Consider the following 22,483-nt stretch of genomic DNA (forward strand, 5'->3'; position numbering starts at 1 on the left):
TTGATATAACATATTTCCTGTATATTCTATTTAGAGTTAGAATTGATTTGTATTTTAAAATTTCTTTAAAGTATAATTTCACAGTTTCTTTTTATTTTTTTACTTTTAAATAAAATTTAATATTTAAAATATTTTTTTAGAACAAAATATTAAAAATAATTTATAAAATTATATTTTATATAGCCTAAAATACGTGCAAAGTACTAAGAAAAAAGTATAAAAAAATGGGTAAGAGAAAATGAGTATTTCTGGTTCCGTCCCTGGCTGGCGCCACACTAGGTGAAGTTTACTACTGGATTTACAGAGCCTGCTGGTGTCTGGTTCTGGTCTACTGTTGGTGCTACTGGACTTATATGTGGTGGCGGATATGGTGTGCTGCGTCGTAAATACGGTTTCCCTGCTGGTGTCTGGTCTACTGTTGCTTGACTTGTATGTTATATGCTGGTGTCTGGACAATGTCCTGAACGTTTGGATAGTCGATGTTTATGGAAATATTCTTGACAGAGAATCAATGGGTGAAGATCTTTTTTGGGCTTTAAGAGGTGGCAGCTGTTCTAGCTTCGGTGTTGTTTTGTCTTGGGAGCTGAATCTAGTTGAAGTTCCGGAAACAGTTGCGATTTTCAATATCTCTCGAACACTAGAACAGAACGCTACGCAAAGGGAAAATAAATTCAACCGTCCTTGAACTTTACCGGTTTTATGATCTACGTCCTTGAACTATAAAAAAAATAAATACGATCCTTGAACTTTTTAATATTTCTGATTCGGGTCCTTCTGTCTAAATAAAGTTAACAGACGTTAACTTTTGCTTAGGTGGCAGCTGATAAAATTAAAAGAAAAATGCTGGATGCTATATGGATATTATGTGGCACTTTAATAAAAAATTGTATTGGATGTTATTGCACTTTAATAAAATTTTATTTTCATTAATTGATTTTTTTACTCTAATATCTTTCTATAACACAATGTAAAATTGAAACAAAAACAAAGATAAGATTGAAATAGAGTACTTGAACATTAAGTGATAGTGTACTGATATTACATTGGAATAAATAGCTTAAAAATAAAACAAATACTAAGTAGCAAAAATATTCCAAAATACTCATAATTTTAATACCAGACATCTTAAATTCTTGTAAAAGTAGTCCACATTTTGTACTCTAAACCTCCAAAGTTCACATTCACCGTTTTTTTCCTCCAGTAGGTTGGCTTGAGCTATGAACTCTTTTTGTAGTTGCAGGAGCTGAAGTCGATCCTACTGGTTGTGAACTAGTTACTCTGATTGTTTCGGTTGTTGTTGAGAAGTAAGTATGACCATCCTTGTTACATTTGTAAACCCCTACACCTGGTGGAGGTAGTGGAAGTGGCTGAGGCAGCACATGAACATTGGCTGCCTTAGGTGGTCTTCCCCGTTTTCTTTTTGGTTGTTCAACTTGGTCTGCAACGTCAGGCTTCTTTTTTTGACTTGTTACCTTCTTCCTCTACATATATTAAGAACAACATATGTTAGTACATTAACTAAGAACATCAAATATTTAAAGGCATACTAAAACCTAACCTTTGCTGCAGCTTGGGCCCTTGCAGCCTCACTATGAGCCTTTTTTGCCTCAGCAGCTTCTCTTTGTCTTTCATTGATTTCTTCATCACTTGCTTTACAAGTTGTTTTATTGTGACCATAGAGTAGACACTTACTGCATCTCATTGCCACCCCTTTTTTTCCTAACTTCATCCCGGCCCCAACTTCACCCTGTTCCTTTCTCCTATTTTTCTTAGGTCTCCCGGGCATTCTTCTTGCCTTTGGGGGAAGAATGTCAGGAAGACCGGTATGTGGCCAGAACATAGCACCTTTCATTGGCCTGAGTATATTTTCATAAGCTTTCATGTATACAGCTTTACTGAAACAATCATCAACTTTTTCCTCGGGATTTCGATTCATACTAAATAGTGCAACACATCCATGAATACATGGAATGCCACTTAACTGCCATCTTCTACAACTACATACCTTATTCACCATATCTACCACCCACTGTCCCCCATTAGTGTCTCGGACTTCACACTCATCCCCACCAGTCCATGTTGATTTACAGAATTGAGTACCCTCAATACATTTATTCAATTTTTTAATGATTCTTGGACATATTTTACACTCAACTGCAGACATTGCATCTCTTTTTTTATGAATTCTTTCCATAATTTGCAACCTTATGTCATCTAACAATTGAATAATAGGCTTGTATCTTGCCTCTACTATCCAACTGTTAAAGCACTCAGATAAATTATTGTCAACCATTTCGCAAGCAGTTAAGATATCAAAAAATGCTCTGGACCAATATCTTGGTTCTGTCTTAACCAAATCAGTGTAGGCAAGTGGGGATATACCTTTAATCTCCTCCATGATTAGATTAAACTCCTCAACTGTTGAAGTCTTTGCAGCCCTCCAAAACATATTTTTAAGAACAACTCCTGGATGATTCTTTCTCCAATTAGCATATATATGCCTGGCACAACACCTGGCACTTAGCTTGAACCCTCTGCAAGTCATTTTTACTAAACCAAATGTCTCTCTTCTGTTCCACAGCATAGTCAATGATAGCATTTTTTAAAACAAATGCACTAGTAAACACAAGTCCAATCTCAAATTCAATGTGTTTCATAAGGGTGTTTGGATTAAATGTTGTAAATCCCTTTGATTTCGACTTATTTTTCTCCACTCTTCTACTAGACTCAACCTCCAAATCACTAGAATCTGTTGACTCTGGTTCATTCAATTTAAAAGAGTCACTCTCATACTCACTCTCCCATCCAGTTTCATCATTTAATTGACTAGCCTCAACCTTTTTTTTAGTTTCTCCTCGTATGCAACTTCCATTGGATTCTTTTTAGCTTGATACACTTCTTTCTTCTTTTTAATTATATCGACAAACTCCTCATCATGATCAGTGTCATATTCATCCTCAATATCAATACTTTCATTTTCACTCTCCTCACTTTCACATTCATCATATTCACTGTCATCAGCATCACTGTGATTATCAGCCTCAATCTTATCACTCTCTTCGCAAGCATGGTCCACATAAATATTTATTCTACCATTAATTAATGCATCTGCACACATCTCATGTATTATTTCATCATTCCATAACAACCTACATCCATTACTATCAAATGATGATCCATCCTTAAGCCAATAAATTTTAAAATTCTTATAACCAAGATCAGCACTGATGAATTTTTCACATATAGCAACTGATATATTATCTACGGCTTGATCATAGATGTATTCAGTTTTACCTCCTTTGTAGTATCTTATCCCATTCTTTGTCGTGAACTGCCCACCATGATGAATCTCCACTTTAACACCGGATTCCATCTGAAATAAGCAATTTCGAGTTATAAAATGAAGATAAATGAAAGAGATGAAGTAAGAAGATTAAACGAATATCATATATACATGTTTAAGCTCTCAAATACCTGCGATTTTGATCTTCTCTCAATAGCCCCAATTTCACTTAAACCCTAACTATAGACCCAGTTAGCCGATGCTTGTTTTTTGTCTGTGAAACATATATGTATATTATGTTTTTATATGTATATTACATATTTAAATTAAATTAGTTAAATGAACTTATGAGTCAGCATCCACGTGTTTAATTCTAATAATATTTTATATATTATTTATTTAAATTTCCTGCCACCTAAGCAAAAGTTAACGTCCGTTAACTTTTTTTGGACAGAAGGACCCGAATCAAAAATATTAAAAAGTTCCAGGATCGTATTTATTTTTTTTATAGTTCAAGGACGTAGATCATAAAACAAGTAAAGTTCAAGGACGGTTGAATTTATTTTCCCCTACGCAAATGATTCTTCCGTTTCAAACAGTTGAACAAGGCATACATGGGCTGTCGGATAAGCTTCTAGAAGTTGGGACCAGGTGAAACAACTCTCGTCTTTACACCATACGGAGGATTTTTGGACGAGTATCCGGAATCAGCGATTCCATTCCCTAATAGGAATGGAACACTGTACATGGTTTACATGAGGGTGCTTTGGGTTGGAAACACAACACAGGAACTTGAATGGATTACAAGCTTATACGAATACTTGAGGCCTTATGTTTCGAGCAATCCGCGCAGAGCGTATTATAATTATAATGACCAACCTTGATCTGGGAATGAACAATGCAAGAGGTCCTATCAATTATTTCACAGCCAGGAGATGGGGAAGATCCTACTCTAACAATAATTTTATGAGATTGGTTGGTGTGAAGACACGGGTTGATCCTCTAAACTTCTTCAGGCACGAGCAAAGTATCCCTCCCTTTTCGCTGGCTATGTTCTCAGATATGTGAGTTGGATGATCATACTGCCGCTTGATTAACTAAATAAAACATGCATATATATATATATATATATATATATATATATATATAAACTAGAAACCAATAGAAGTTAGTGATATCCTCAGTACAATTTAGTGATATTCTCTTTACGATTTAGTGATATGTGTTGCACGAATTAGTGAAAACTTGCGGAAACTGCCCAGAATTTCTGAATCTGTTCTAGTTGCCGATTCAGGTGGTGGTTGCGGTGGTGGAGATAATGGAGGTGAAGGTGGAGATGGAGGTGGTGGACATGGAAGGAGCCTTTAGCTTTGTCCGGCAGATTTTTGGCAAAGATCTGGAATTTAAATCGGCATTAAGCTAGATATACGTTACTGTAGGTGAGGAAGACCGAGGTGGAGGTGAGGACGAAGGTGCAGGTGGAGGTGGAGATGGGGGTGGAATGGAAAGGGCGGTGGAGGCCGGAGGGGGGTTGGATTTGGTGGTGATATAAATAATGGAGGCCGACATGGAGGTGGTGGCTATGGAGGGTCGGGCGACATGGAGGTGGAGAGAGTAGCAAAGACTTGGCGGGGTGGTAGGGTGAAGCTGCCAGAAGTGGGGTGGAGGGTTGGTGGGTTGGAGAAGAAGAAGGAGAAAGTGGGGTTGTTTGAGAATTTAGTGATATTCTCTTAGAAATTTAGTGATAGTTTCTAGTTTCTTTTTTTTTTTTTTTTTTTTTGTTGCCAGATTCTAGTTTCTAGAATAAGGAGGTTTCTATTGAAGTAAAACTCTATATATATATAGAGAGAGTTCTACTCCAATAGAAACCAAATTAGCCTAAAAACTAAAAACCAGTTTCCGAACAGTTTTTTATCACTATTTTTAACTACAGAAATCACTAATTTGTACATAACATATCACTAATTTATATATAGCATATCTCATGAATATAAATATATATACACACATATATGCAACGTATATGACCATCATCTTCACCCAAATCGTAATAATGGACCTCTTACCACCATTACCAAAAGTTTCTATGACTTGCCACCATTGTCTATCATCACCAATAGTCACATACACTTTCCATCATAACTTACAAAACTAACGACTACTTACCATCATCATACAACTTCTCTTGCGGCTTCCTACCACCAAGAACCATCCTACGGATGAAATTAATCATCTATAATCGATTAGCAGTAATTTAGATAAGTAGATTTTCTCAATTTTGATAATAAAAATCGCTGTTTACATACTGTATAAAAACAGTGATTAGTGCAGTATAAATTAGTGATACCCGTAGTTATAAATAGTGGTAGGGAAACTGGTTTCTAGTTTTTATTTTAAGAGTGGTTTCTATTTGATCATGAGCCTATATATATATATAGGGTAGCACTCCATAGCATACCCTTTTATATGGAGTTACGTAGCACACCATTATAAATATATACATAATATATATTCTATTATATTTTTTATGGAATATAGTTGCAAATTTTGATTATTAAACAGCAAACGAAGTAATACAATTTTTTTTTATTCCAAAGATCATCTAAAATCATGCAATATCTCAACATTATTCTATAACAAAATAATAATCATCCAGAATTATTCTGTTGTGGAATCAGTGTTTTTTCATCAAATTTTAAGTGTTCAATTACTTTAAATAAATATATTTTATAGTATTCTATATTAGAATCACGTTTTATGTGTATTCTATAATAGAATTTATAATAAAATTGATGATTTACAATGGCGCACTATGTAACTCCATATAAGGAGTAACTCTCTGGAATGTTGGCCTATATATATATATATAATATACAAGTCAACATGAACAAAATATCAATATATATTTACGGACACTCTTTGTAATCTATGTATACCAAATTCATTCATAACAACACAAAATGAACATGAAGTCAAAGTAATTAATTTGAGCATATTAAGGATGACCATAAGCAAGTAAAAAATTGAGAAAGACATTCAAAAATTAATACAATAGTGAAGTTTAATATCTTCATTTTTTAAATATATTATATCTTAACATTATTATTAATCCGACAGATGTAGAGATAATTGTAGCAAAGGTAGCTCAATGAAACTAGAAATACAGCCTGCTAGATATAAAATTTCGTCTACTTATCTCAACAAGCTAACAGGTTCGCTTGCATATGCGCGCAGAACATCTAGCACTCACTCACTTCCGTAACCAGCACACATCCGATTGACATAAGATCGACTGCACAAAAGTTTGACCAGTGAACTGCGAGATAGTTAGATTCAGCTTTGAGTTCCACATTATCGATTTCAAACCTAGTGAACTTCATATTCTTCTGATCATAATTATAGAAGTTACCACTTCCTGACTTTATGATAATTCCATCATCCTTCAGAGCTGCCACTGGTTGAAGTGTTGACTTACATATGCCAGCAGGAATAGAGGCTGTCAAAATACACTTTATACCCCAAGACTCCCCAACTCCATACTCTTTCATCGACCATATGTCAAAATGAGTCGGATGTGAATTATCAAACAAACACAAACAATTATTCAATATTCCAACACTCATATTAACCTTGCCGTTACCTATATTAGGAGGAAACGGGATCTGATAGTTTCGCTCGTCCTCGATGTTGAATGCATACAAAGATGTAAAATTTTTCATTTCGTTATAAAACAACCAATGAAACGCTCCTTTCACAGTATCCCCAAGAGATCCTTGATTACTTGGATATGGAAGATAACCCACTCGCTTCCATGTATTAGTCCCAATAATAAGGACATCAGCCTCAGATCTTTTTTTATAAATCGGGTGTGGCGGGTTCACTGGTGTTGAAATTCTTAAAATCATATAATTATCAGTTCTGGTATTAAAACCCAACCCGTAAACTTCTGTCCTTTTTCCATCCCAACTGTAATTCTTTTGGTTGTGTTCTGGAAGTCGAGCAAATTGCCCCAAAATTGGGTTACAAAGGTAAAGATGGGATCGGGAAAAACAGGTAAAAGGACTCTGATATTCTACCGATTCACATGGAATCAAAATAAAAAGCAAGCCATTGCAGGAGCCGGCAATTTTAGCTTTTTTGATCTGGATAACAGATTTATATAATTGGCAATATCCCTTTGCAAACTCAACTAAGTGAACCCCAAAATTATTATGAATAACAACAGTAATATATGGGGATATCTCAGCATAAAGTTTAGTAAACCAATTTTCAGATATCAATTTAAGAAATAATTTGCCTACGCACCTCCACGCACAAATAGAAGCAATTGGGAGTCCTGCAATAATGTTCGCAACGAGTGACTCTGATACAGTGTCAATCAAACTTGTCTGGTTGATTTCTTTCCCAAATTCTTCTGTCTTGTGTTCCTTCATCGATTTCTTTGTGCGTCGTTTCTTGCGAGCCATGATGAAAGAAGGTGATATGTTAAGTCTAAAGGGAGAAATTTATGAGGGGCTTGATGTTGAAATAAAACATTGGACAAATCTTGTCAAATCTAGATTTTATTAATCAATTAAAAATCTCGAACAATCTTTTCAGATTTTGTAAAAACAATAAGCAATACGATAAAACTGATATATGAGTTACACAATTTCATATGTTAGTCGGACTCGGGTACTGACGGGTTTGGATCCACACGTTGGATTCTCAATTTTTTAAAATATTAGGAATTTATGGATCCAATACTTGGTCACACAAGTGCTAGGAATTAATTCCCATACCCACATTGTGTTATGTCTCACGTAAATATAAGGGAAAACTAAAGAATTTTAGATAACAAAGATAAACTATATATATATATATATATATATATATATATATATATATATATATATATATAGGGTTTTAATCCAATACAAACTACTAAAATACAAACTAAATACAAACCAATGCGATTAAGTAGAATAGTTTGGTTTTTGGGACCGGGGATGGACCCCGAGATGGGCCTAGACGGGGTCTAAGTGGGGCCTAGTAGGGTCGGGATGGGGCCTAGTGGGACTGTTGTGGGGCCAAGTTTTAGCTCTTAAGGATGTCTGGAGCCTGTTTAGGGCCTGTGCAGAGCCTTGGCGAAGCCCTAGTGGGCCCGGAGTGGATTAAGGGTGGACCCTAGGTGGGTGATGACATATATGGGGTGAGTGATGTCATTTAGGTATAGTTTCTCTTGGTTTGTATTTTAGTTTTTATTTTAGTGGTTTCTATTTGAGCAATTGGCTATATATATATATATATATATATATATATATATATAGAGTCTTACTCCGCTACAAACCCTCTTATTCTACAAACTAAAAACCAAGCTGAAATATCACTAATTTATAAAGAAAATACCACTAATTCATTCAACAACCCCACCTCCATCTCCACTTTCAACAACCCCACTTCCACCACTATCTCCGCCTCTGCCTCTTCCACCTCCTCCAACTCCGCCGTCACCTCCATCTCCTCCGTACGCCCCGTCCCCTCTATATCCCCATCTCCTCCATACATCCCGTCCCCACCATGTCTACCACATCTATGTCGACTTTCACGTTTTCTATCGACACCAGTCACCAAATCCCCCCGCGTCTCTGCCAAAGAATAGATCTGATACATATTGCAAGTTAAATCAGGTGGCAGGAAAAGGCATCATCTCAAGTCACGTGGGCGCTATATTTATTTGTCAACAAACACAGACGTTGCTGCTACCCAAATAATGCCTTAAAACAAGACCTCCCTCGTCCAGACTACTTCATACAATTTCTGGTGCTTATGTGGTCTACAATGGCGGGGATAGTGGCTAGAACTAACTCCAGTCGTGGGAGAAAACATATATATCACTATCTTCTTAAAAAAAAATCACTAATTTTCGCAACACAAATCACTATTTTCTAAGGATAATATCACTAAATGGTACTGGTTTTTAGTTTTTATTTAAGGATTAGTTTGTATTTGATCACTAGCCTATATATATATATAAAGTGGGTCTTACTCCAGTACAAACCTTCTTAGAGTACAAACTACAAACCAAAATTAAAAAAGTCTCTAAATCAAATCAAAATATATCACATATGGTATGGAAATTGATCGTGGAGAGATGAATAAAAATACAGTGAAATCGTATTTCGAAAAAAGTTCACCGATTGACGGGAAAATTCAAATTAAAAACGGAGGGAATTCTTTGGATTATGTGTTGGATGGTGTATATTAACTAGTGTGTGGTTGCCCCTGCGGGGCCATTAGATTAGATCCATCCAAGGGCTTATATTAAGTTTGTAGTTTGTACACTTATTTAATTTGTATTTGAGCACTTCCCTAAAGTTTCTTGGAGTCCTCATTTCAATGGAGTCTTTGGGGCCGTTTGGCTTAATTTAAAAATAATGACTTATTGCTTAAAGTGAAGATCAAGTGGATTATAAGTGATAAGTGAACTTGACTTATAAGCTATTAAAAGTGTTTGAATAACTTTTTCTTATAAGTCAATTGAGTGTTTGGTAATTTAAATTTATAAATTTTAAAAAAATTCAAATTATTAAAATAAAAAAACTTTAATAATAAATAAAGTTTATTATATATTAAATTTTTTAAAACTTCATAATAAATGCAAATCACTGAAAAAGCTCAAAAAAAGCTAGCATTTCTAACTTCCAGCTTCTGACTTAAGAACCCAAAAGAAGCACTTCTGCTTATTTTTGCCAAACACTACGTAAAAAGTAGAAATTAAACAGCTTAAAGTGCAAAATGAAGTCCGGAAGCACTTATAAGAAGCTTAGCCAAACACCCACTTTGAGTCCTCATTCTTCAAATTGGATAAAATATATCCAATAATCTAGTGGTTTCAATTTTAATTATTTTCGTTGCACAATATTTTTAAATTCAACAAGCTGAAGATTATGTTCTACAACGTAATCAATATGCACAACAATTAATTTTATAATCGGGTGACATATTAAACATATTATAGAACATAGTGTCCTGCGATTTATAAAAGCAATTCCTATGCATGTTGCAGAACATAATCTTTAGCTTGTCGGATGTATAAAAATATTATATATAGGGCAACACACACACAAACATACACAACACAACACACACACAGGGCATTGCTAAAAAAAAGAACACCCTTAAAAGAAGAACAAAGAAGAAGACTTTGGAATCGCATATAGAATTTCATTTAAAACTTGAATTAAATTCTTATTTTAACTAACTAATCTTTTATTACGAATAATAATAGTATGTAACATGTTTAACAATAAATATGGATTAAAACTAAAATGATTCTACGTAATATTAATCGCGCAATATATATATAAACAATTCTATTCTGGATTCTGTGTGGATTCTATAATATTTCATATTAATAATTTGGATGAGTTTAGATGTTAGATTTCATATATTATATTTGATTGTTGTTTAATTATGAAATTATAATCTTAACAAATTATGTTTTATGAAAAATAAAGTATTATGATAGTGTTCTTTGTTGTTCTTTTTTTTTAAAGTGTTTTGTTTGGAGTGCAACATATATATATATACATATACACACACACACACACACACAGATATATATATATATATATATATATATATATATATATATATATATATATATATATATATATATGGCATTGCTCAAAACAGAACACCCTTAAAAGAAGAACAAAGAAGAACACTTTGGAATCGAACATAGAATCTCATCTAAAACTTGAATTAAATTCTAACTTTAAGCTAATTAACCATTTATTATGCATGATAATAGTATGTAGCATGTTTAACAACAATTATGAATTAAAAAATAACATGATTCTATGTGATATTAATCATGTAAAGAATATATATACATGATTCTATTCTAGATTCCGTTTTGGATTCTGTTCTGGATTCTATAATATTTCATATTAATAATTTGGATAGATTTGGATGTTAGATTTCATATATTAAGTTTAGTTAGTGCTTAAATATGTAATTATAATCATAACAAATTATTTTTTATGAAAAAAAAAGTGTTATGATAGTGTTTTGATAGTGTTCTGTGTTGTTCTTTTTTTAAAGTGTTCTGTGTGGAGTGCAACCCACATATATATATATATATATATATATATATATATATATATATATAGCATATTATATTTATTTATTTGACAAATGTAGTCAAACTAACAGTTATTAACTGTCTAAATTTGTTGCATCGTCTTATATAATCGTATGCTCCGAGAACTCAAAATGTTGTACCATAAAAGACTAATCTAGTAGATTTACTATTATTATTTCAAACATTCGTGTACCTTCTAATGCTAGTATTATGTCTAGGGAGCTTTTTTCCTTATAACTATATACGAATTAGACGAGAATTTTTCAATGCTAACATGGTGGAAGAATCATGAGATACGGTTTTCTGTTTTAGCTAAAATTGCATGGGATATATTAGTAGTATATGTTTCTACAATTGTATCGGAATCCGCATTTAGTGCACGTATAAGAGTTTTTGACGAGAAGATATCAAATATTGCGCTAGACTTGGTGAAGATTTGTTTTTGAAAAAAGAATTGGGATCAAGGCAAGAAAAGACAACAAGAGAATGAAGAAGTTGACTCGGACGGTGAATACGATCCATGGATAGTGATGAATACATCTTTCGAAGATGACAACTCTACAACTCAACAACAACTATGAATAAATAAATAAATAATGTGTAGAATTATTTCCATCTATATTTTTATCTAATATGTTGACACAGTTTGTTCCGTTGAATGTTTCTGAAAGGAGTTCTCTCAAATCGTTTGTAAAAATATTTTCCTAATTTATAAAATTTATATGAGATACCGTCATCTTTTTTCGAAAACATTCAAAAAATTTATTTGAATAATAAAATAATTTAAATTTGAATAAATTCTAATTTATAATTACTAATGACAATTCAAAAATTATTAATTTATTGTTAAAATTTATAAACGAATATTTTATTAACAAAATGTATAAGAATTGATAGAAAAACTATAATCCAAACCCAAACCACCAACCCGTCCAGGCTCGTCATGATGTTTTCACATTACTGTGTCTCAACGCTATTAGTTAGCAATGCCGATTTTGTACCTAAGACCGAGTACCGCCCGCCGATAATCACCCGTTTAGCGAACAACTCGGCAGCCGCTGTTCAATCTCACAACTATGGGTGAATATGACCTGATTAAACCATCCAAACTATATCAAACCACCCTTATTTTAGACTGATTAAATCGACTCAATCAAAACCAAAATTTAAATGGTTCAATTTTTAAAAAACCCGATTAAATTGGGTAGGGTCAGGGTTTGGCAGATTTTGATCCTGAACCAACCCAACCCAACCCGATAATAATCAAAAGCTCCTTAGGTAAAATAATCAGTCTAGTAACCTAATATCATTAATAGTGAGTTAATAGTTTGTCTTTGTATTCTCTCGCTTTCAACACTTATATAATATTTAACACAATAAGATTGGTAACCTGCCTTGTATTTTCTTTATATTTTTCGACATGTTAATTTCTGCTGCTTGCTGCCGTTTTCTGATAATATACACTTATATGGTTTACTATGATTACAGACTATATTGTTTATTTGGTTTAATATGTGACTTACAAATTGCATTGTTTATTGTTGTTTAATTTAATGTGTTTCAACTTTTATTTGGGATCCAACTCGTATCTATAATATTATGTCATTAGAAGTGCAAAAATGTTAGAAGTGTTTGTGTGCGGTCAGAGTTATTGAGGGGGCGTCATGATGTTGTGACGGTCTGTATTTCTTCTAATTCAAGACTTTTGTTATCTTAATTTCAAGTGAATTTTTATTTTGATAGGTAATATAAACCCAATTAACCTGATATACAGATTGTAGGGGGTGAGTTAGACATATATTTTTGGATGATTGGATTAAATTTTTTATAACACCGATGAAATTGGGTTGGATTATTTTTTACATCCAACCCGACCGACGCAATCGGTGTTGACCCTTACTCACAACATTGAGTGCTACTAGAATAGTGTGGTACCCAGGGGTGTGCATTTGGTTAACCGAAATCAAAATCGAAATTTTTTTCGGTTAACCGAAACCGAAATTCGAAAAAATCTCTACCGAAAACCGAATCGAAATTTAAATTTCAATCATTGCCAAAAACCGAATTTATAAACCGAAAATTTTAACAGATATATAAAAATAGTTGCTCTGGAAAATTAAAAGATGCTCGTAGTCGTCACATGCAGTTTTCACAACTAGAAGTAGAATTTTCTATAACATCCTCCTCTTTAGATTCTGAAACATTGGTTAAATCGGAAGTGAAACTCAAAAATAGAACCCCAACTAGCCAATTCCCTCATTTTTTATCAAACCCAAATTGACACACAAAGGACATCAACAAACACACATAGTTACGTGAGTCAGAGACATAGGTATACTAATACACACAAACGATTTAAACACAGATGCAAAGCTAGGCAAAGTTGCAGACTGATCACACATACTGACTCGCTAATCAAACATATACACACTCGAGAATTTATTGGGCATATACTACTTATAATTCTAACTAAAATACTAATTTTATATAAAATATATTAAAATTAGGTTAACCATTCGGTTTTCGGTTAACCGCGGTTTTTTAACCGAATAAACGAAAAATATAAATTTGGCTGCCGAAAATCAAACCGAAATATAAATATCGATTAACCGAACCAAAATTATTTTAGTTTATTCGGTTAACCGAATCGAATGTTCACTCCAAGAAAGGCTGCACTGCAAAAAGATGTGATACGACTTCGCGAGTTCAGCCCTTTCACGTACACACGAGTTTTTCAATTTTTTTACTTTTCTCTTAGTATTTTTAGGGAATTTGTATTAAAAGTGTATGATTTGTGTAGATGCAGGGGGCTGAGAATTGAATATGTTCTGGAACTAAAAATGCTGCATGGATTTAATATTTGCCTATTTTTTAATTTTAATTATCCATAAAATGTGAATATAATTTCATTTTAAAAGAGAGAAAAAATAACAAGCACAAATCTTTTTCCGTTACGCTCACCAAATTTTTTTAAAAAAAGTTGTGCTTAAAAGTATACTTGCAAAAAATTAAGAAATATTTTTAAAATTCTAAAAAGAACTTGTCTTTTTATTTTTTGTTAGGAGAACTTGTCTTTTTAAATGAATTATTTTAGATGTAATAAAAAAAGCCTTACTAAATTTAGCAGATTCTCGTAAACTTTCTTCAAACTTACATTGGTTGAGACTTGGAATTAATGGCATGTATGGCACGCAGTAACACGTTATTACATCCGACGTGGAACAAGACGATTGGACGCGCCACCTCGAAGCACAACATAACAGACTCCAAGCAGTTAAAATCAACCCTCACTTCCCAACTAAACCAGAAAATCTGAGACATGGCATCTCGAAAGAGAGCTTCATCAAACCTTAATACCACTTCTGTCTCAACCGCAACACAAAATAACACCACGACACACTCAACTCACACCACCTTGCTGCCTCCAACAAAAGCTAGCAACATGCTCAAACTGTCTCTTCTCTTATTCCTCCCATACTTTTACTTGATATTTTATCATTATGGCAACATTATCGATGCGCAGCTCAAGAGATCGATACTCATCAATGCTGGTCTCAGCATTTTCGGCTTTTTCGTTACGATAAGATTGATCCCGGTGGCTTCCAAATATCTCCTCAGGCGTAATATGTTTGGTTATGATATTAACAAGAAAGGCACTCCTCAGGGCTCCGTTCATGTGTTGGTGCTTTCTTTCGTTCTCCTATATTTTGTTTACGTTTCATGTTTCACTGCAAACTATCTTAACGTATGACTATTGGCGGGGGTACTGAATCGAAACTATGCTATTCACATAAATGGCCTTAAAATTTATGATGATTATTTACTTGGAGGTCATGGCTCCTGCTCCTCGGCAATTGTATGCGAAGACTGTTTAACCGGCCTATCATTTTATAGGATTATCGAGCGCTTTTTAATCGCCGCACGGCGTTGGATGTATTTAAATTTTGTTATAGTTCTGATCGCTAAATATTCATCCAACAGCTAGAAAATGATAGGCTACTTAGAAGGGGTCTTTGGCATACGACCGTCAAGGACGAGGACCCGGAGCTTATATATGATACTATGATTATTTATTTTTTTTGAAGAAATATGATACTATGATTTTAACTCTGTTGTTTCACAGGCCCGAATCTCTTGGGATTGTTGTTGCTGCTGTTTTCTTGGTAGTGGCTATCTTATTTCAGTATTTCAACTTCACTTCAGATTCCAATGTGAGTTCTAGTTTTAGAAGTTCTTTTGTTTGCTGCTATGCTTTCTTGCTTCTATGTTATACGCTTGTCCTAAAAACTTGAATTTCGTACAGCTGCATTACGAGTTTCTTGTTTATGCAACACTTCTCTGCGCATGATTTTTTTTTATGCAGTTGGCACAGAATGTGAACTTTGGCATCACCATGTCAAGCATATGAGAAGTACCAAGTCATATTTATCTCTAAAGATGTCGTAGTGAGACACTAATTATCATTGTCGTTCAGAATAATAATTGTGATTCCATATACATATGGGTGGAAGTCTGGGCGTGTCTAGAAATCACAAAGAACTTGCATCCCTTCCCGCGAATCTGTAAAATCCCTTTTAGTGATTGATCTTCTTTTCCAAGTTAGAGTGTTCGAGAGCCTCTTATTTTTCAACAGTGGGGGAAGAATATTGTTCCTCTTCTCTCTGTTCCAAGTTAGAAGTGCACAACCAGAAGCCTATAAGCGTTTTTTCATTTTTTACATCGAATGTGGATCATCCTAGAGTTTAGGGTGTAAGCAAGTCGCATAAAGTCAGCTACTGGTGTAATAGATTTGGTTTTGATCTCCATTTCCGTGAAGCTCATAATAACCCCCTTCTTAATAGAGAAAATTTATTAGTAATTAACATATACAAGGACACTCAGGAAAACAGAGAACATGACAGATAATACTAACGAAAGAATGGATCGACGTATACTATAGCCTATAGGAGCCAATAACAGAGGATAAATAACATATTGTTGGAACCATTGATAGCAACCCACAATATTAGTATCCCTGACCTTTTATCCAAAGCTAGCTGGTTACGAATAGCAAATGGAGTGCAGTAATGGAAACAATAATAAGAATACTGATATTACTAAAATTCAGTACGGTTAAAAAAATATAAAAAGATCTATACAATAATTATACAAATGTCTAAATTAACAAGGAGGAAAAATTGATATAGGATATTATAAACTGGTGCATAACAAGATAAGACATGGAAAGCTGGAAGAAGCTAATATAGAGAAATCCTTCTCTGTGCACATCTTCCTCTTCATCTTTTTTTGTTACAGTAAACTGGATTAATTTGTCTACTTGTATGGTATGATTGTTTCATTCGTGCAGTGGCTTGTTGAGTATAATGCAGCACTAGCATCAATCTGCTTCATGGTTTTGCTTGGCTTTGTGGACGATGTTCTTGACATCCCTTGGAGGGTGTGAGTTTCTTGAACTATGCTTTAAGCTCTGTCTTTTCTCCTGATCTAAACATGTTCATACTAATATGTTCAGTGGAATTGCAAAAGCAGGAAACTGGTCTTGCCATCAATTGCAGCTCTTCCGCTTTTGATGGCCTATGCCGGACATACAACCATTATTATTCCAAAGCCTCTTGTTTCATATTTTGGAGTTGAGATCTTAGATTTAGGTGATCATAGTCACTGGGATTGGATGCCTTTAGCTTTTATAATTTATCAGTCCTGTACTTTTTTCATTAACTCGAAAACATGTAAAATAAAAAGGTAAGATAAGAGCATTCTTGGTAATCATTTTGATTGAACTGAACCCTTTGGCATTTATGAGCAGGATGGGTGTACAAACTATATATGGGACTTCTGGCAGTATTCTGCACAAACTCGATTAACATTCATGCTGGTATAAATGGCCTGGAGGTTGGGCAGACTGTTGTCATTGCATCTGCTGTAAGAACAAGTATTACGATCCAACTTAGATATGAAATCTGATTGAAATAACAATTAGAAGTCCAATAAAAATATTCCTGACACGGATTGATTACTCACAGATATTGGTACATAATATCATGCAAATTGGAGCATCGACTGATCCCGAGTATCAGCAAGCTCATGCATTCTCCATCTACTTAGTTCAACCATTACTTGCAACTTCCTTGGCTTTACTATGTTTCAACTGGTAACAATTCTAACATGCTTTTGCACCTTATTTCCTTCCATAGAAATTTTATATTCCTTCATTTGATTATCTCAGTATTAATCTATGATCGATGCCATTCATATTGTAGGTATCCTTCGTCTGTTTTTGTAGGCGATACCTACACATACTTTGCTGGAATGACAATGGCTGTAGTTGGAATCTTGGGCCACTTTAGGTGTGTTTACAGATCTTGTTTTTCCGCTGGAATGACCAGAGGCGGATCTTAGTAGGGGAAGAGGGGCAATTGACCCCCTTAAAAAAAAAATTATTTGATATTATACATACTTTTAGGTTGTAAAATTGAAATTGACCCCCTTAATTTTTTTGTGACCCCTCTTAATTTATTTTACAAAAAAATTGACCCCCCTTAACTTTATAGTCAGATCCGCCACTGGGAATGACAATGGCTGTAGTTGGAATATTTTTCTTTCTTAGCGTGTACTTGCATTTCGTAAATTGATTAATTTACGGGGGACATATTTATTAATGCAGTGAAACACTCCTTCTATTCTTTCTTCCTCAAATTTTCAACTTCCTGTTATCGCTTCCTCAGGTTCTCTCCCTCCCTCCATGTGTGTGTGGGTTGTGTGTGAACATGATATATAAGACCTAACTAGCCTCAACCATCTGCCAGCTTGCAGGATTTATACCTTGTCCACGGCATCGACTGCCAAGGTACTTCTCTAAGATTTCCTCCTTTTTGTGTTTGATTTTATGAAGCATGTTGTTAGAAGTGTAAATTTCCCTTGTATTTTAATCAACTTTTGGTTCTTAACAATTCTTACCATGTATATAATTTTCCAGGTTTGACCCTCAGACAGGACTACTGACTGGAACAACTGATGGTACCCTTGTGAACTTGTCCTTGAGACTGTTTGGCCGAATGTCTGAGAAGTCCCTTTGCATCGTACTGCTAGTTTTACAGGTAATGTAGATCATCTCAGTTCAAATTCTACAGTTTGATTAGTAAGATACCCTGCATTTCTTTAAAAATGTACGTACGATGCGCTCTCTATTAAAAAAAAACCCCTGCACATAAGTTGCTCTTGTGAAGTGAGACTGAAGATTTGTGCTTGTAACCATGTCAAGGTTGTCGGGTGCTGTTTCTGCTTCATGCTGAGATGGATCCTTACTGGCTGGTACAAATAAGGTGGTGCAAGCATCAGCTCAATTCCTCTCCTGTAGATGTCAAGGTCTAAGTGGTTTCAATACATTGCATAGAAACACTAGGGAGTATCGATAGGTGATAAGTACATTGCATAGAGACACTGGCGAGGATAGACGTGTGTAAAACATCACTTCGGCTAATGATTTTGTAGATGCAACCACGTTTAAGGCCAAGGCATAAATAATGGAGGGACTGTAAAACAGGCTGAATGGTCAGCCAGAAAATAAATTCATCAATATCAGTTCCACAAATTACAGCACCAAAATCTACTTTTAAAGTGCCAAATTAACATGTATCTATATGTATAGAAGTATGAAACTTGCACAAAATCTATATAATAAATGTATGAAAATGGGTTTTAATATTGGACCCGTTTACCAGATTGAGCTCGTTGGTAAAATCTATCATTTAAATTCTATTTTTTTGTTTAAGCTATTATTTGTCCTGGCAGTATTGAGAAAGAACTGGGGGAAAGTGATTTTTTAACCACCAGAGAAAACTGGGCCTTGCACAAACGAGCAGATGTTTAGCCATACTTTCTTCAAAACTTAATACTACTACGACGACAGGAAAGATAAGAACATTTATTATAAACAAGAGTCAGTTGATCAATTTGATGAACTTGAAAATTTTACAAATGTCATTTCACTATGAACGCGATCCTGTTATTGGCTTGTGCGGTGCAGGGGCTGTTGGGTGCAGAGCACAGAACATGAAGAGCCATGCTAAGCCTAATGTAGACATCTATAAGCCCTTCACGTAGCTTAGTGTAACGAATCCCTTATCATTTTCTGTGGCTTGGAATCTAGATTGTTGCTTCTCAACAATGTTAAACCAAGCAGTATACTGATGTATGCTTTAGGAATTAAGGGACCTTTCATTGATCACCAAAGAAGCGGAACTTGAAGCTTTTTTATCACTTCACCGGGGAACTCCATTCATATTGGATTTATACCAGCCAATGATGTAATGGCAAAGCGGCAGAGGGAAGGTCTTTCTTACATGTAGTAGACCTTGGAAGTTGTACTAGAACATAGACATCAATGGCCTCCTTTGGTGAGAATATTAGCATCAAAAAAAACATCAGGTGCAAGATATCATAGTTGAATCTAAATTCCTTGGAATTTCGGTTCAATTCTGCAGGATAGATGAGTCCGTAACAATACCGCCATCAAAAGCAAAGAGAATCACAAACACAAAGTATGGGAACCTTTAGTTGTAAGTGGTATAATGTATGTATCTACACAAGTATGTCAAAGACACTCTCTCAAGATGATCCTTCAAATGACCAAGAAACTACAACCAACCTTTTGATAGTTGTGGAACAAGATGCAAACCTTAATGGACCATTCTTTCTGGGAAGATTTCTCAAATCCCTCCGCCTACTATTCAGCTGTTTTTGATTCATTTGGGTTGAATCTTCCTCGAAATAGCATCAATAGGATGAATGTTGAGAAGCCAGAGCAAACAACATTGTGGTATGAGAGAATGGAACAGAAGGCAAGATTTAATCTTAGCAACTAAGTCGAGCTGGTTCTCAGTGTTTACAATTTAGATGTGCCAACCAAACAAGATATGCAGTTCTTTCTAAGAGCAAATGATAAACTCTGGCTACTAAATTCATATTATTATTCCGACATGGAGCATGCTGCAGAGACTATGAAAGGATCTTAAATTGGCGGAACCTGAGTGAGTACCAAATTTGCACAAAAATAAGAAAACAGTAGTACAAAAAAAATAAAATAAAATAACATAATAGATACATATCCTGTCCATGTTCGACACTGTGGGTGACAGTTGTTTTCTTTTCCTTTGTTCTACTTACAATAATCCAGGGGGTCGATATAATTCTATGAAAATCAAGCCCTTTATACTTTATCAGAAAATACAATATAATGTCAGTGCAGTCCAATAGTCTTTTATAACATGTGGTGCTGAAATATACTCTTTTAGTCTGGGGCAGTTCTTAAGGAGTATGCGCAAGCACTAGTATGTTCGACAAAAAAAAGGATTAGTAAAAGAATTAACCACTCATATATATAGGTAATCACCTACATCCCATAAAACTGCCCAGAAATGTCAGCAAAAATTCATTAAACAAAGTAAGATACATTCAATAGGTAAAATAATTGAGCAATTAATGACATTGTCTCAAAATTTATAATACTCAAGGGTGGTGTAAACTTAGTAGGAACTTGATACATCTACTGCCTCAGTAGCTAATAAACACATGGTACAAATCGGCACTTACTTCAAATTTATCCTACTTCATCACAGAGACTTTAAATCAGAGATAGTGCTGCTAAAACATTATCAGCCTTTTAAATTAGCTTTCATTTCCTGTTCAAAATTGTATTCATCAAATCTCAACTTACCTTGGTACGCATCCATTACCTCAGTAATTTCATCATCATACTCAGTGACAAAGATTTCCATGAACTTGCTATCGGTCATTGCCAATATTGACGATAGCATCATACTCCTGTTGTTGCATTGTTTTAACACCAGAGCCTGAAGAACCGAACACCTAGGAACAGTCCTTTTATGTAAGCTATACTGCAAAACGTTAGGTGAATTTGACAACCTAGATGGACTCCATCCCAATTTATAAATAAAGAAATCTAACAATTCCCTCATTCTCTTCTCTGAATAACTCATCACAGTTGGATGCTTCTTGAACATTGTAAAGATATCATCATCACAGAAACCATAGCTTCTATACATCTCACATCTAGATTCCCAAGCCTCATCCGAAAGAAAACTTAATGCTCGAACAGCATCGATAAAATACGAAGATGAAAGATCAAGCCCCATTCCCTTAACCTTCAACACAACCTTACAAAATTTCGTGTGTTGCTCCCCGACAGCTTGACCATACTTGGTAATAAGTTTCAATATCTGGGACTGCGGCACCCCCATTTCTTGCAAAAACTCAATATTTTTCATAAACGAGGCCGAAAGGCAAAAGGAAAGCACAAAGGGATTGGTTATAACAGCGGCAGCTGCATTTTCATCACTACCCGTTGCAGACTTCAACAAGCCAAAAAACGGCATTAGGTGATTATTCAAACTTCTTTTTAAGATAAGCGGATTTTTAGTAATAATTCTGACAACCTCAGACTCAGACTTGGTAATCGACAACAAAAACTCAAGCTTGGGTTTAATGTACTTATCAGGATGAAATGTAAGTACACCAGGTTGCTTAGAATTAATCCTAGTAATATCGGATTGCGAAAACCCGAAATCTTGAAAGAGTTTAAGAACTGAAGTGGGTCTGTCTTCATCAGAGCAAGATTGTAAAGGCACCACATTAGAAGCACAAAAATGGGTTTTTACAGAAAACCCACAATTGAGAAATGAGGATTTTGATGGTAAAGAAGCACTAGTTGCAGTAGTATGTAAAGTTCTGTAAGTATAGGTGCGGATAAAAGCTAGGGTTTGCAAATTACAGAGCATCATCATCATCTATGAATACATGTATAAAAAAAAAAAAAAGAACTTACAGCAGAATGATGAAACGGGTGATAGAGCTTGGGAGATTAGGGCCTTGGTTGTGATTGTGGTCTGGGGAGAAATTGAGTTCGAGAGAGATGAATGAGCGGGAGAAGCTGAGCCCTAGTTTCTTAGTGGGCCGGAGTCGGATATTGGATCACTTGGTAAGAATTTAGCATTTCAGGTGTTTTGGTGGTTATCATATTTAAAAGAACGGGTTAATTGTCTGATTAAGCAATC

General features: G+C 34.7%; 4 protein-coding genes and 1 pseudogene across 4 annotated transcripts; 2 read left to right on the plus strand and 3 right to left on the minus strand.

Annotated features, from left to right (window-relative positions):
- Nucleotides 1-238: 238 nt before the first annotated feature.
- LOC108222763 (berberine bridge enzyme-like 24) lies at nt 239-4,351 on the plus strand (annotated as a pseudogene).
- On the minus strand, nt 992-3,572 carry LOC108222762 (uncharacterized). Its single transcript, XM_017396661.2, has 3 exons — nt 3,475-3,572; nt 1,559-3,373; nt 992-1,481 (listed from the first exon to the last, which is right to left on the minus strand). The coding sequence occupies exons 2-3, from the start codon at nt 2,597-2,599 to the stop codon at nt 1,182-1,184; spliced, it is 1,341 nt and encodes a 446-aa protein (XP_017252150.1). The 5' UTR covers nt 2,600-3,373; nt 3,475-3,572; the 3' UTR covers nt 992-1,181.
- A 2,171-nt stretch (nt 4,352-6,522) lies between the features above and the next one.
- On the minus strand, nt 6,523-7,749 carry LOC108221297 (F-box protein At3g07870). Its single transcript, XM_017395186.1, has one exon. It carries the CDS (start codon nt 7,747-7,749, stop codon nt 6,523-6,525), a length of 1,227 nt encoding a protein of 408 aa, XP_017250675.1.
- Nucleotides 7,750-14,714: 6,965 nt separating this feature from the next.
- LOC108222101 (uncharacterized) lies at nt 14,715-19,036 on the plus strand. The gene is made up of 11 exons (XM_017396001.1): nt 14,715-15,089; nt 15,535-15,622; nt 16,759-16,850; nt 16,941-17,059; nt 17,218-17,333; nt 17,435-17,562; nt 17,672-17,758; nt 18,076-18,136; nt 18,218-18,258; nt 18,388-18,508; nt 18,673-19,036. The coding sequence occupies exons 1-11, from the start codon at nt 14,731-14,733 to the stop codon at nt 18,730-18,732; spliced, it is 1,272 nt and encodes a 423-aa protein (XP_017251490.1). The 5' UTR covers nt 14,715-14,730; the 3' UTR covers nt 18,733-19,036.
- A 2,028-nt stretch (nt 19,037-21,064) lies between these two features.
- On the minus strand, nt 21,065-22,216 carry LOC108220189 (transcription termination factor MTERF8, chloroplastic-like). Its single transcript, XM_017393881.2, has one exon. It carries the CDS (start codon nt 22,214-22,216, stop codon nt 21,065-21,067), a length of 1,152 nt encoding a protein of 383 aa, XP_017249370.1.
- Between the last annotated feature and the right edge of the window lie 267 nt (nt 22,217-22,483).

The sequence above is a fragment of the Daucus carota genome, chromosome 5, assembly GCF_001625215.2.
Source record: "Daucus carota subsp. sativus chromosome 5, DH1 v3.0, whole genome shotgun sequence".
NCBI lineage: Eukaryota > Viridiplantae > Streptophyta > Magnoliopsida > Apiales > Apiaceae > Daucus > Daucus carota.

What these genes read in the sequence shown, in the direction of transcription:
- LOC108222762 (XM_017396661.2), bottom strand. Translation starts at nt 2,599, where the DNA reads ATGCTATCATTGACTATGCTGTGGAACAGAAGAGAGACATTTGGTTTA. An exon ending in GGGCCCAAGCTGCAGCAAAG is followed by an intron (nt 1,482 to 1,558) that starts GTTAGGTTTTAG and finishes TAATATATGTAG; the next exon opens with AGGAAGAAGGTAACAAGTCA.
- LOC108221297 (XM_017395186.1), bottom strand. Translation starts at nt 7,749, where the DNA reads ATGGCTCGCAAGAAACGACGCACAAAGAAATCGATGAAGGAACACAAG.
- LOC108222101 (XM_017396001.1), top strand. Translation starts at nt 14,731, where the DNA reads ATGGCATCTCGAAAGAGAGCTTCATCAAACCTTAATACCACTTCTGTC. An exon ending in GGAATCTTGGGCCACTTTAG is followed by an intron (nt 17,759 to 18,075) that starts GTGTGTTTACAG and finishes TTATTAATGCAG; the next exon opens with TGAAACACTCCTTCTATTCT. An exon ending in CCACGGCATCGACTGCCAAG is followed by an intron (nt 18,259 to 18,387) that starts GTACTTCTCTAA and finishes ATAATTTTCCAG; the next exon opens with GTTTGACCCTCAGACAGGAC.
- LOC108220189 (XM_017393881.2), bottom strand. Translation starts at nt 22,216, where the DNA reads ATGATGATGATGCTCTGTAATTTGCAAACCCTAGCTTTTATCCGCACC.